This window comes from Geospiza fortis, unplaced genomic scaffold, assembly GCF_000277835.1.
Source record: "Geospiza fortis unplaced genomic scaffold, GeoFor_1.0 scaffold54, whole genome shotgun sequence".
In the NCBI taxonomy this organism is placed as follows: domain Eukaryota; kingdom Metazoa; phylum Chordata; class Aves; order Passeriformes; family Thraupidae; genus Geospiza; species Geospiza fortis.
In genome coordinates, this window is record NW_005054301.1 from 9,907,936 (window position 1) to 9,923,615 (window position 15,680).

Here is a 15,680-nt window from a genome sequence, read left to right on the forward strand (position 1 = left end):
ACTTGCTTTTTTAAGATGACTTTTGCTACCATCTTTGAATTTTTCTTTGTCAAATTGGAATTTAAATTACTCAGGGCTGACACTGATGGCAAGATTCAACAAAGAAAGAAACAAAATCAATGTATGGTTTTCCAGGCACTATAGAGAATAGCCAGATCTCTTAGTCTGAGTTTCATACAGGCCTGCGTACTAGACAGGACACTACTAAAGCTAATGAAAAAAAATTCAGCAGTCTTCAGCAAAACTTCTTTATGACATCCCTACTCAATTCTTAGTGCCTGAGAGCACATCACTGCATGCTTCAAACCTCTCCTAGATCAAGGTACTTCTATAAAAACAAGAGGTATGATAGGAAAACAAAATATGTATTCCTTCTATTTTTTTCATAGTTCATAGTAAGGCTCATTCAAGAAATAAGACCTATTTGAGTTTGACCTTTCTGTCCCCACCTCAGCACCTCAACAGTCTAAAGAGACAAATGCTACTGAGGAAAGGATGGTCTCAGTTATTATGTTGAAACATGCTCATTTGACTGCAACACTTAATGGTATGACTCCCTCACTGAGTGATTAAGGCAGTTCTATCAGAGAGACACCTACATTCAGTTCAGGTTTTGACTGACTGCTCTAACCAATGATTTCTGTGATAGGCAGAACCATTTTCATCTCTCTGAGCTTTAATGGAGTTACAGACCGACAGTCAAATAGGCACTGGAATGCCTATTTTAGAACTAATCCCAGAATCACAGAACAACTTAGGTTTGAAAGACCTCAGGGACCACTGTCTGCACAAAGCAGAAACAACTTAGAGCAGGTTACTCAGATTCTTGCCCAGCTGAGTTCTTAATATCTCTCAAAAGAGAGCTTTGAGATCTCTCCTGGCAACCTGTTCTGACAAGCAATTGCTTCAACTGTAAAAAACCAAACCACCAACACCCCCGCACATTTCTTACTATATATTGCAACATACAGTCATTACATCTTGTGCTATTAATGTGCATGTCCACAAAAAATTTACTTTCATCTTCTATGTATCCACTAGGTAGTTCAAGACAGCAGTTCATATCTCCCTTGAACTGTCTCAAAACAAAATAAACCCAGTTCCTCAGTGTCTCTTTGCACATTACATGCTCCACGCCCCAGTATCACCTTGATGGCTGGAGAATACACAGGCAAGGTAGCATGTACAATCAAACGCTAAGCAATTGCATATGTATCTGCAAAACAGATTTATGTCCTGAAGAACACCAGTTATGGTGAATGCCAGTGATACATTTACACTGACCTCAGGCATTCTTAACAGATATATGTCATTCATATGAACAGACAGTGAGAACCAGGAACACAAAATGTACTGTGCTCAAAAGAGAAAAGGTCTTATAAATTTATTGTATAAATATAACAAAGTATCAAAGAAAAATGTTTATATTTATTTGGAAGTTGTAAATACTAGTCTTTGTATGTCTCTGCATCTCTCACAAAAAATGATAACTCACCACAGTGCTGAACAGTGCATAAACACAGAACAAAATTTCCGTGGTCCCAAAAACATAAGGCAAAAGACAATACATGGTCACAAACAGAAGCCAAAGGACAACTCCTAGGAAACCATACTAACCAATCAGACAGATGGCTCAGCATGTAGCACTTAACTACTTCAGTGACTATGCTCTCGTTGTTTACTGCTTTGAATCAAATCCACATTGCTCCTCCTAATGCAGAAAGCTTTCCCCTAGTTTTTCCATTGTTCTGTTTATAAGAAATGCATTTATATACACAGACACAAGGCAGTGCAAAGCTGAAAATTTACAGGCTGAAGAATTTCTGAGCAATAAGACAAGAGTGTTATGCACACACATGCCAAACAAGACTGGACTGATGTCTACAGACACCATATACAGAACATTCTGCTGCCTAGAACGTGCACAGTAAAACAGCCAATGGCAGTTTGGTAGCTATTTTACCAGGTATAAATACATTTGCTCTCAATACCTTACCTGTTTTTGTCTTCTCAAGTGCAGCATTAACATATAGCTAAATAAATGACACCTAAAGAAATTCTGGCCCCAGTCTGTACCTGCAACCTCTCCAATGTAAATGGTGCAAAGGATACCAGTAACTACATGCACACTTCTCAGCTAGTAGCAACTGCATGTAAGAATTTACTAAGTAAAGCCACTCAAACAAAAACAGTATTGAGTATCTATAATCTCCTCTATAGAGATGAGTCACTTCAGACTGATCAGAAAACCAAAACAATATAGCCTCCATAGTATATGCTTTCCAAAAATTAAATACTACTTTTATTTCCAAGTTACCTTAATCCCAAATCTTTAAACATGAATTTTTACTGTCCTATTCATACAATACTTGCTTTTATGGCAGCTTTCTCATATGGGCTCTTGAAATAAGCCAGACTTCACAACCCATAGTCTGCTCAACATTTTAAAGACTATTTGCCCATTTGTCTGTATCTTCCCTATTCCCTACAATATGTGTGCAAGTTCTGGCTGAAGTAGAGTTAATTTTCTTCACAGTGACAACATTATATACTCTGCAACTACCTATGTATGATAGCTGAGCATCAGAGAATTATGCTACAAAAAAGGTCCAAGTACATATACATACCTTCACACACTCCACTATATAATAATTGCTACCATCACTATCTCTGGCAGGTGCTGGCTTTGAAAGAAAGAAGCACACACAGTCCTCACTGCTACCCAAATTTTCAAAATTATGTACAGCTTAAATAATCACAAACTGATTTCAATTTGTTTTAAGTGTAAGGCTGAATCTTTAGTCTACAATCCTATTAAGTCCTGGGTTAGCTAATAGAATAACACTGATCCTTCTTTTGGTTAATTTATGGTTTTCAACATGAATTTACAAGGGATAAAGCTTGTCCAAGCATCAAAGTGCAAGGCTCCACCTCCTTTTGCTGATAATGGCTCTTCATTGGAAGTTTTATTTAATTTGCTTTCTGCTAACTTCCCTGTATTCTTCCTTTCTAATTATATCCATCCTAGTGAAACTTGGTTTTATTTTAATTTTCTTTCAACACCTACCTTGACTAAAACAGAACCTGAAGTGGTGCTAAAATAAGCAGGAAGAAAGAGTTTGAGGAATTACAATTTGATGACAATAAGAGCATTTTAGGGACTCATTAGAATTAAGCCATTGCAGGAAAAATTTCATCTTTCTGGGAATATGGCTTCATCCTTATCAAATACATCAAAGGAACCTTTAGGATTCACAAATACTTAGCAGCACTGAGGCTCTGCTTTATAGCCATAATATACCAATGATGCCAAAAAATATTCTGGATACTCTTGAAAACTATGATAAGGAAGAAATACAAGAGTCCTGCCTCTTAAGATCTGACTAGCCTGCAAAAACATAGGTTAAAATGTCATGTCAGAGTAAGAAATCCTATTAAGAGTGTTCATCAACCTGAGATCCATGCCTTGAAAACAGAGCACACTTCTAGGCTAGTTTCAAGGGCACTGTTTACACAAAAGAAAATTGCTGGTATCTATAATCCATGTTATGTAGGCAACGCTTGCTTCCAGTAGTGATATAACTTTATCTACCTTTATCTACTGATAGGACAAAGATACAAGGAGAATATTACATAATAAAATGTGCACTTGCATTTTATCTGTAGTCCCATTTTTATTTGATTTTTTTAAAAAGAGAAGCAGACTTGTGTGCAGAATATTGATTTTTTTTTCCTTCTCTGCTGATAGTTCAAGTAGGTAACACACATAGAATAAGATAGTGAATCCAAGATCAGAGAAAACAGCACTTGCTATCTTTTAATATTAAAAGCTTTACTGATTACTCCCTAAACAGGAAACTCCTTCCATTCGTATTGCTTCTATGACTATAGCAATAAATTGGCAGTCAGCACAGTGACTTCTCCTTTCGCAGAGCCTTTGGCAGAATAATTGCCATAACACATTCCAAGACATACAGCAGGTTTGTATCTGCACGTTTCTAATTGCTTCTTTGCCATCAACTGTTAAGATGCCCTAAGACAGAAAAGAGAATGAAACTTTGCTAGAAACACTAGAGGACTTGCCATACGGAGTGTACAGGATAGTGGTAACGGTATTTGAAATCCCTGCTGAAAAAGCAATTCAAATCAGAGAGCAAGTTCTGCTTGCCTTGTCTTTTTTTTAAATAATCTTTTTATTTCTAAGGTTCTTAGCTACCTACTTGATACTTATTTCAACAGCTTTTCAGACACATTACTGTTCGAGTGCAGGCTTTAGGCAACTCTCAAAAATATCATATCTTTACTGTGCTTAGCCTAAAGGTTAATCATAAGTCAGTCCCACAACAAATACAGCAAGACAATGAGTTTTGAGGTAGGTTGTTTAATATGAACCAAATACCATCACACTGAGTCAAGATACACAGAGTAAAGGAACAAAGTAAATGGGACCAGAAAAAGAGTAGGCAGCCTCTCAAGTGAAGTGAAAACCTCAGAGAAAAAGCCCAGTGCCATGGTAGGCACTGGAGAGCTATGAAAGCTTCCTTACCTGGACTGTAATTACATCTTCAGAGAAAAGAGAGATCTTTTAAAACTTGAACTAAAAAAAAATACGCTCTTCTATCTCACCTACAGGCAAGCAAGATTCAAAAGAAGTGTTAACAGAGGTGAAAGACTTTTTACATTAAGATGAAGATAATTGTGACAGAGAAATAAGAGTCAAAACTCAGATAAGTGATAGACCATCCTGAAGTGTAAATAGACCTAGAGTATATCTTATGTTAACAAAGAAGTCACTTCTCAGCCACAACAAAATTTTGGGCAATTTCAAGACATATAAACTAGAGACATATTAACTAGAGACATATTTAACAGAAAGTTATGCATATGTTTGTAAAGATCAAATGTTCCATTACTGTTTGCAATTCACTTTCACTACTCATGAAATATAATTTCCTTCTGCATTTCTTCTTGTTCTTTCAATAGCTTAAGCTCATCTCTTTCCTATTGACCAATTATTCTGTTATAAAATCAATATGCTCTATATTTTCATTTATATATTAATTTGATACACATACATCAATATATAGGTAATGTAAGTAATGTAACATCCTAAACTGTTTAGTTTGTTTGGTATTATAAGGCACATTTCCTCCAAATTCTGCTAAAGGAGAATAATATGTGTTGCAGAAAACCACTTTGCGCATGAGATACGCATTACCACAGAAACACCAAGCACTCACCACTCACCACTTCACTACTATTGCCTGCTATCTACCAGTCTGGCACTATTCAATAAACCCGTATTACAAAGAGGGAGATCACATGCAGTAAGTACATACAAAAAGCATTATGTATATATTTAACAAATATATTTAACGAAGTAAGGATTCCAGAATTTTTTTTAACTTCCAAGTGTAAGACAAGCATTGAAACACTCATAACAGGCACTCATATTTATGAGTTAACAAGTCCCCATTACAGAATTTGGAAACTAAGCAATTTGAATGTTTTACTGCAGTATCAGAAGCATGATATACTCTGGAAAACAGATTTGTTCATATGGAAAAAAAGAAAACGCATCTAAAATTATTCAGAGTGAATGCACGGTCTTGATGCTATCAAACAATTAGAAAACCTCTCCATCATCTAACAGTAAACACAAATATGAAATATCACCAGTGGTTTTAGGGAAGAGGTCTGGGAACATCTATGTTTTCTATCAGGCTGAATTAACTATTTTAAGAACTTTGTATTTTAGCAGGTTGTCTGAATGCACAGGAACTTTGTACACTTACATTATACTACAAATCTAGATTAGGGAGCTAATTTAAATGGTTTCTGTGCAGCTAATGAGATAAGCTATTTCTTAAGAATATAGTTTTAGAAAGTTAAATACCAGCAAAAGTATTTTATTCTTGGAAGCAACTTTATCCTGTTAAACAGGAGGTAATAGCTAAGACCAACCAGAACAGATAAAGAGAAAACAAAAATTTTTGAAGATCACAATCAACAGATCACAAAACTATTTCTAATCTAAAATAGAACAATAGTATTTTTAAAAGGATCATCACACGCTGCAGTTCTCTCTTGTTTAGGTGTCCAAAGTTATTAAACTAATGGTCCTGCAGTTAACCATTCTTGAGAATGGCTGGTTACTGCAGAAGGGAGATTACAGTTTTTACAAGCAAAATAGCACATTTCAGTCTGGAATATGCATTCTTTTCCTTTCTGGCCATCAGACAGACCTGCTCATTTTCCCTGCGATCTGTGAGCTTCTCTTCAAAGGAAGAGATGCAAACTTTTCCAGCTCAGATTTAAGACTAACCTGGTAATCATGCAGAAGCAAAATGCATGCGGGCAAGAGAAATTTAGCCATAAAGCCTTCCTCCTTCACAGCTTAGGTTTCACTGCCAGGAAAATCAGTGATGCCCTGAGCATTAATGGACTTGTCTCATTCCCACAGCATGGTTGGCCAGCATGTAACTGCACTGGTTGCTAGGGAGCAGCGAGCTCATTACACAGCATCACCAGCACCCTGCACAAGGATGCTGGCACACGCTCCCCAGCTGGGACACTACGGACTGAGGAACAGCACTGCAGTGCCTGCCAGCCTCCACTCTCCCAGGGCAGAACATGCCAATACAGCAGGTGCTAACTTCAGTTCTACCTTTAAGGTTTTACATTCTTGTTTCCTGAGCCAGCCAGCGCAACACAACACACAGAGAGGTCAGAATGGTCTCCAAAGCTATTGGCATGGATACCCCTTACTTTTAAAGGTCAATTCTAGACAAAGATGTTCTTCCTGAAGTTTTGGCAGACATATGGTTTCTGTCACCAGAGCAGTAAGTGCCGCTATTCTAAAATCCATGCTAAAGGAGAATTTAGTAAAAATCATAAAAGGCTGAAAAAATTATTCTTTTCAGTCGTTAAAGAAGCACAGTATTTGGAAGCGTTTAAATAAGATAAACACAAACCTTGTGATCTCCAGGCTGTACACAGTAGATTCCTAGAATGGACATCGCCTGTGAACAATGTGGGTCACTTCAAAGTCTAAACATGCAACCCTAATGCATTTTTTCACCTATTTGTCTCATTAGCATTTCACAGATCTCTTCAAAATAAAAGAAAAAAAATCTGCCACAGAATAAAGAAGTCATCCCACTTCTACATGCCAGAAGATTTATTAACTAACAATCTATCTGCATTACACAGAGATTGTAGCTAATGATTTTCCTGTACCTGTCACTTCAAATGCCATCCAAGAATTCTTAGTGCTGGTGAATTAACAAGCACATAAGGGAATACAGCTGTAGATATGCATAGATATCTATACATTCAAATCCTTAGGCAACTTCAAAATGCCTTTTTTTAACAACTGCATAAAGAAACATAAAAAGGAATGAGATGGAAGGCAAACTGGGGTAATTTACTCATCAAAGGCACAGAACAACAGCTCTGTTTGAGGGGGATAGGTGAACACAGAAGTATCAACTTTCCCCCCTACCTGAATTTAAGAAGACCAAGACACAAAAATGCTCACTAACAACATATAAAATAATGTCATGAACACTCATGTATCAGTAAAATGCATTTCAAAATAAGTGATTACTTTGAAGCAGTAATACATAACTAAGCCTTACCTGTCTCAACAATTTTTCAACAGCTGACATTACCATGAGCCCTCTCCACACAACTGGGGCAGTCTCTTCTATCAAGAAACCCATAGACATGCTGAAACAACAAACCAGAAACTTGAGCTTTACAGCACAATACCAAGTACATCTGAAAAGAAGCTTGATTTAAATAAAAACATATGCTCACCATGCGATTCCATAGTTCTTAAGGGGCCTCATTAGATTTTCTAAAACAAAAGCAAACAAGGGGTTTTTTTTGGAGGGGAGATGGTTTTAGGGTATTTTGGATTTTTTTAAAGAAATAAGCTTACACTTTTTTTTATCTTCTAAGAGCAATTTTCCTTCTCTATTTAAATAGTTATTTCCCCCCCCATCCCTTCATTAAACGTATGGACTTATCTATTCTGCCTAAGAATCTGACTCCACTTTTTGTTAGGTTGTTACATTTTACTAATACCATTCATCTTTTGCCAGAATAACAATGTATTTGCCCATAAAATAATGTCACTTTGTGCTGCCAAAATCAATCTATTTTTATGAAATCTCTGTGCTGGAAGGCATAGATTCCCTATCAGGAATCACTAAAAGCTGAGTCATTTATATTGGAACAAAACCAAAGTCATACAACATGGTGAGATTTTAATTCTTATTTTTTAAATCTATCCTATTCACTAATCTCATGAATCAGAAGAGCATTCCCACTAACATACCAGAGATTTGGGGAATTTGTCTCCTTCTGTTAAATCTGCTACAGAAACCCCAGAGTAGAGAAACCAAATAAAACCATCCCTAAACTATACATTCCCAACAGCTCCAGGTAATTAGTCCCAGATTTCTTCAGGCTGATAGAAATCTGCAGGACTTCTAAAGTTTCTGTAGGAACAAAAGATTCTTATTTGAATGTTGCAGATGTATTGTCCTTGTCATACATCTTATTCCTATGCCTCCAGTGTCAAGAACAAAAAGCAGGGAGGGAATATTGTAATTGTTCTACTGGCAAAGGGGCGTGCAAGCAGAAAGCAAACAAAACAATTAAAAAGAAGACATTCAAAACAAAATCTCACAAAAGCCGAAACTCTTCCTTGTGGTTTCTACCATCTAAATCCACACCTTATCTCAAAATGGCACACACACTCACAAAAGAGAACAAATGGCATTTTATTTGGTCTAGCTGATATCTTGGAAGAGCATGCACAGGCAGGGACGAGCAGAAAATAGGAAGAATACTTTAAACAACAGAAAATATACTATAATGCAGATTTTGACAGAAATCCTTGATGCACCCAAAGTAAAATACATAAAGAGAGTAAAACAAACACAACATGAGTAAAATAAAAACAATGCGAGTAAAATAAAAACAGTACATTCAAAGCTGAACTCCAAATTCAGACAAAATAACAACCAAGAGCATACAAATTCAACAGCTAAACTCTACAGATGAAAGCTTTCAAGCAATCAAGTAAGTGAGCATTCAAGCCATGTAATTTTGTAGAAATATGGTGGAGAATAAATTGGATGTTTTGGTTTACAAATCAAAAAGAACAAAACAGGAAGATAAACAAATCACTTGTATGACTATTGCATTCAGGAATGAGTTGGGAGCTATTGCTGAAAAAGAGATTGGCTTGGACTGATACACTGCACTAGTGCATACAGCTCTTCTTGACTTATGCAGCTCTTCAGTGTTGACTCAGGACTTACTTTGGCGACACTATACTGTCTAACCACATTTCTAGCAACCACAGTCTTATTTCACCCCCTGCAGTAAGACAGTTTAGTTATGAAGAGAGTTATAACATTGGAACATCAGCCTAGAGCCACATCTAGGCACTGTTTTGGTGGCTTGGTAAACAGGATATACACCCCCACAAGTTAAAATAGAAGTATTGAAAGTATCGAGAGAAATTACTACACATTTACCTAAGAGAGTGGTTAAAAAAAGAAGTAGTAGGAAAAATGTACTTGCAACAGCGTATGCCACTGCAGACTCAAGGTTTCCTTCATTTCTTAACACGAAATAGGGACAATTTTAAGACAAAACAAAACAAAAGGGGAGGCCAAGCTTTGACTGCCAATTATGAGGCTCAGGAACTGGAGAGTAAGATGAATGGAAAAGATGCATTATTCTGGGAAGTTCACCAAAATACTAAGCCACTTCTCAGTTCAGTCCAGCTGCTCTATGCTATGTGAGTCAAACATACAGAGACATCTCAACATCCACTACCTGCATGGACAATTTCTTCCGCACAGAGATCAGGTGCACAGGCTGAGCTCACACACCTTCCAACATCTCTCTCTCTACTTCACAAAACAGGAGAGTGGCTGTGAGTAGATAAACATTGACCTACAGAGCAGCAAAAGGGGCTTTTGCTTTTAAAAATATATGCATGGTTTATTTCTCAATAGCAGAGTTTCCTTTTATTAAAACTGCATCTTATTTTCTTTGGTTAACAACAAGGATTATAAAATGCTCTGAGCAGCAAGATTTAATCAAATTTATACAATGCAGAGGAACAATTCACAACTTGCTGTATATTCTGGCTATAATGTTCTGCATATTTTCAAAGGAATACAAAATACTGCAGAGCTCCCCACTGTTTGCCTACTGCTAAAAATCATTCTTAAGACTAATCTCAAATCTGAAGTGCTTCAGTGGGCATTGGTAATCACCCTTGTCTCATCAGAAGCAACAGGCCTTCCTCCTTTTTCACTGCAGGTCTCATAAAGATTTCCTAAAACATAACATGTAAAGAAGATTTAGCTTAATGAGATCTCAGTAACATCTCTAATTCCCATTGCTTTTAGAGTATACTTTTCTGTTATCAGAAGCCTACCATATAGCTCCAAAAATTTAACACAAAACAAAACAGATCTCCTAAACTCACAACACACAGCAATACCATACCACCTATGCCAAGGATAAATAAAATTGCCTAGTTTGCAATTTTCCAGTAGGCTTGATGGCCCTAAGTAAAAGAGACTGCTGTGTTTTCTCTGAACATACAAAATCAGATCAGTAAGATCAACATAGCACCAATGACATTTCAGTAAATGCCTTTTCTGATAGAATACAAGTAGGGCACTAGAAAAGGCAGATGTGCAAATTCATGAAAGCATTATAGCAGATTGCTGATTAAAATAGTTCTGGGACTGGTCTGAAGATTGAATTGTTACTCACATGGGGAAGAGCAGCATTGATGTAATGAAGATGGATGTTCATTACATCAATGAAGATTCATTTTGTAATTATTTTTTACTAAGCTTTTTTTCCCCAAAGAAATCCAGCCTTGAAAACAGATTATCCTAACAAGATAACTGAGTTACTCCACGTTTTCTGTAAGAAGACTGACATAGCTGTTCAACAATGGCCCAGGTCACAGGGTCAGTAGAGCACAGAAGGTGTGTACAGAACTACATTATATATATCTATATATCTGTATGTATGTGTTTTTGGCTGGAGTACAGTGACATTTCTTCACAGTAGCTTGCATGGTGATATGTTTTGGATTTGTAATGAAAACAGTGTCAAAAACTGTTCTGCTTCTCATGCCACCCCACCAGCAAGCAGGCTGGGAGTACACAAGAAACTGGGAGGGGACACAGCCTGAACATATGACCACAACTGACCAAAGGGATATCCCACACCATATGGCCTCATGCTCAGCATATAAGCTGGGGAGACAAAAAAGAAATGGGAGTACATTCAACATTATGGTGTCTGTCTCCCCAAATAACAGTCACATGTGATGGAGCCCAGGGCTAAGCCACAAGGAGCCATTCCAACTCTTGGCTTAGTTTTTGGAAGTGGTCTGTTGAGCAATAGCACAAGCAGAAGCTTACATTCATTCCCACCCCATCAGGTAAGTAAAGAGTGTTATTCCACAAGATTGTGATGTCGGGCTACCCCTCCTTAGAAGGCATAATACTGCTTACAAAAAGCAAGGCAGCTTATTAAATATCAATGTAGTGCATCATGCAATACCCTAGCAAATGTATTTTAAGCTCACTGGCTCAGCAACCACAAATGCCGAAAAGCTGCTCTGAGTTTTCAAGAATGTAACTGAACTAAGGAGAAAATTGGGGTTTTGGGAGACAGACAGACAGACGGAAGGAAGACATTGGACAGGAAGAGTAAAAAAATGATTGGGCTTTACTTGCGTCTCCTGCCACTCTGGATGCCTTGGCGAGCGGGGATTTGTACATGGCTAGCAGATTTGACAGAGGGCATAGGGAGAGACACTTTCTGAAGGGACAGCCAGAAGCCTGACACCACACTCCAGGCATCTTTAAAGTAGCAGTGGTTTCCTAAGCAAAGGCAAGTGAATTCCACCCACAGAATGGTAAAGAGGAAAGAAATGCCACAGAGGGGAGAGGAATGAATAGCAACAGGGCCCCAAGGTACCTTGAAACAAAACAGTGACACCAATCTATGAAAGAGGGCAAAGGATGCTGTCACCAAAAGGTTAGACAAAGTCATAAATTCTAAATCCTTGCTTTAACTGTAATCATTGTTTTAACTGCTTATGCCACAAGCCTAGAATATTCTATGGCAAGTGACAGACTAATTGAGACTTCAGGCTTGATTTCACACTGTGTTGTAAGTTTATTTGCAGGATTGCCCCAGAAATACAACAATTTGTATTTTAAGCTTGAAAAGCTCCACACAAGGAAAGCTGTGATTGCCCATTACACCCTGCACTAATAGTGTTATCTAACTACAGAGACATCCCAAATACTTAACCAAAGCAAAAACTAGTAATGAGACTTAAAAAGCATAATTCCATGCTCACCATTCAATTTCTTGAAATATGTGCATAATGAAATGCAACTTTTCCCAGGAGATTTGATTCTCATATTTAGAGGGTCTACCAGTCCCATTACCTGAGAAGGCATTACAGTTTTTTTCCTCCCAACAGACTGCAGAGGAAACAAGGCTCTGTAAAAGCTTTTTCATTAACAGAACAGTTTTGCAGATATGACTTCAGCAGTCCTACCTAAAAGCAAAAGAACTAATTGCTTGCTGGAAGACTGTACTTCAAAAGCAAATCTGGCACAAGTAAAGAGCACAGTGATTTAGAAACATCTTTGTTACATTTTAAGGCAGCACTGACTTGTTAGGTTTAAAACACAGGGTTAGTTTTAAGCATCATGCCATTACTTTCCATCACAAATGTCTTCCTTACAATTGCTAAAACAACCCACATTTTGAAATGCCCTCGGATCCCCAAGGAGACAAAAATTCTATTTATAGTGGATCAAAAGACTTATTAGACTAATTTAGGCGGTTCCTTTTAGTTCATTATATCCTCAAGGAATGAAATAGACTAACCCAATGTTCAGTTTAACAGGACAGACATGTGTCCTGACACACAAAAACCTCTGGGAAAGCTCATGTCATTTGAAGCAATGACTTGCTGTTGTGACAGGGGGACTTGCCCTGGTCAGTCACGTAACAGGGTGCCAGACAGCAGAGCAGAACAGGGAGCAACAGGAACCCCAGGGGCAGAGATGCATCAGCTTTAATTTAAGACCCAACTTCAAAAAAAAACATTCCAGTTAACTAGGGATTTCATTGCTTTCAAAGCAAAACTAGAGAACTCAATGCAATTGTGTCAATTCAGCCTTTTTAGGTTCAATACTGTAAAATACTATAATCAACATCCCTGCCCCACCCCTCCCCCCCCCAAAAAAGGAAATTTAGGTGAAAAAACATGGGAGGAAAAAAAAACTGTTCGAACGATTATGTGTAATTGTGCTTTCGGCTAAGATAGAGTTATTCTTTTTCTTAGTAGCTGGTATGGTTCTGTGTTTTGGATTTCTGATAGAAACAGTGTTAACAGAGGGATGTTTTTGTACTGCTAAGCAGTGCTTACACACTCCATGTCTTTGCTGCTTGTCACCCCACCCCACCACCAAAGCAGAATGGGGGTGCACAAGGAACTAGGAGGGGACACAACCAGAACAGCTGATCTCAAGTTACAAAAGGGATATCCCACACCATATGGCATCACACTCAATATATAAATGATTATGACCATCAGCTAAAGCAAATGGAAAGAGATGCTAGCTTTTCAACTCTTATTGTCACTTTTGGCCTCTGGGCTCTACAGGGAAAGGATTAAACCACATTTTTTCCTGTTTTTGATCTATTCTGCTTCATTTCTCTATTACGAAAAGCCACTATATTGTACTGCAGAGAAGGAGACTACAGCAAGAAGCCCACGGAGGGAGAAAAAGCACAGAAGTGAAATTGCAAGATAAAAATATTGAGAAAATTCAGAATTAGTTGCATTCCTTCAATTTTTCTTCTAGCAGAGAAATGGAAATTTATACCTCTGAAACAAGCAAAAAGGTAAATATGTTCAGTCTACAAAACAATGATTTATTTCTTTTGTTTATGCATGTATAATGAAGAGTACCTATCATGTTCCTATAACAAAGCCATTTTGCAATTTAATTCCAGTTTTTATACCAGTTGAACCAAAAAAACGTTTGTATCTCTAAGAGTATAATATAGTAAGTATCTGCTAGCCACACTTCAAATAATTTGGAATTACTGCACCACAGGATTAACAACATAAAGAGTAATACAAATCTGCCTTCAAGTACTTCAAATGTATTATTTCAGGTTATAGTGTTTCAGTAATTTATACTGGAATGGCATTTGGTAAAATTTCATTTGGCCTTCATCCAAAAAGACTGGTCTCAGTAAGAAGCTTTAATTACTACACTGCATTTCTCATCTTACACTTTTTTTAATTGTATGAATTTATTTATAATGAATAATAAAATTTTATTAAATTAATTCCCTAGAGGTTTTTTCCTTTTAAACAGCAGCTAACAGCTGTATGCCTATAAATAATTACTCACAGAATTGTGTATCTGCCATCTCCTTTCCCTTCCAAGGTCTTTGATTTTCTCCACAAGTGAACTCAACAATAGCTGGACTAATCCACCTTGAGGTTTATTGTTACAGGTTTGAGGGCAATAGTCAAGGTCCAGAATAGAATATTAAACATTCAAGTAGTATTCTCATTTTCAACTACTTGATCACATTTGAAAAAGCCTCAAAAATACAAACCACAATTAATTACAACACTCTCATTAATTATTTTGTCACATGTAAGACATGTGGGACTATTGTACTTCCACCATCCAGACAAACTGGGGTAAGACATCATCAAAAGTAAAACAAAGGGTTTCAGTTCAGGCTCCTTTCAAAACAGAATCAATAAAACATATCATTAGACTATAGAAAATCTAAAAATCACTTGCTTACCAATCAAGAGCTGGTATCAGTCACAAATACTTTTTTTTTAAAGAATCAAATGTAGGGTTTTTTTAAAAATTTATCATGATGCCATTCCACGGATAAAGCATGACAAATACAACTTCAAGATTTGCTTGTAAAGTTAAATCCTTAGCAAACATCAAGAAATTTCTTCAAAATCATTATGCTATGCAATATTTTGTCTATTTCACTAGTCCACTCCCAATTTTCTATTTCTGACTTTCAAATGAATGCACCACAATCCCTTAATACTATTCCAGAAGACATCTTTAAACAGTCAAAACTATTTTAAATTTTCTCATTCTGTTATTAGAGTCTGCTATCATAGTCTTAAGATATGCAAATATACCCCAGTGAAAAAATTCAGGTGCCCATTTCTATAGTTCCTGCAATTTTATTCAATTCAATGGGGCAGCCACAAACACTGGTAGCTTTCTCTAAGAAATTACTTTTTTTCTAAATTGTGAAAACAGATGTCTACTACTGATCTTTTGAATATACTATTTTATTAAGAAATGAAAGCTATCATAAAATGGCAATAAAGTTTTGAAATACTAAGAGTAGTCACCTGTAAAAGATTTACGCACCAAAACCTTCGTAATCAAACTAAATAAAGAAACTTTATCTATCTGGCAAAATGGCAAATGTTTTTAGCAATATAATAGTTTTTACTCTCTGATATCTAGTTTAAATGGCAGATTTAAAAGGAAAAAAATGAAATCATGCGATTCACTAAGCCAGAAAACTGCTTTTAA

The 15,680-nt window shown here is 36.8% G+C and overlaps 1 protein-coding gene across 4 annotated transcripts in view; it reads right to left on the minus strand.

Annotated features, from left to right (window-relative positions):
* The window catches only part of NUBPL (nucleotide binding protein like), a 75,617-nt gene that overhangs the window by 43,062 nt on the left and 16,875 nt on the right, over positions 1–15,680 (minus strand). For 2 of the 4 annotated variants that reach the window (XM_031065599.1, XM_031065593.1), the window contains exons 3-4: positions 7,822–7,861; positions 7,641–7,731 (exon numbers count right to left, since the gene is read on the minus strand). The exons of 1 other annotated variant lie outside the window; for it this stretch is intronic. In XM_031065599.1, the coding sequence (XP_030921459.1) occupies positions 7,641–7,731; positions 7,822–7,861 (131 nt within the window). The remainder of the gene's footprint in view (positions 1–7,640; positions 7,732–7,821; positions 7,862–15,680) is intronic. One more of the 4 variants, XM_031065604.1, reaches the window with a different exon arrangement.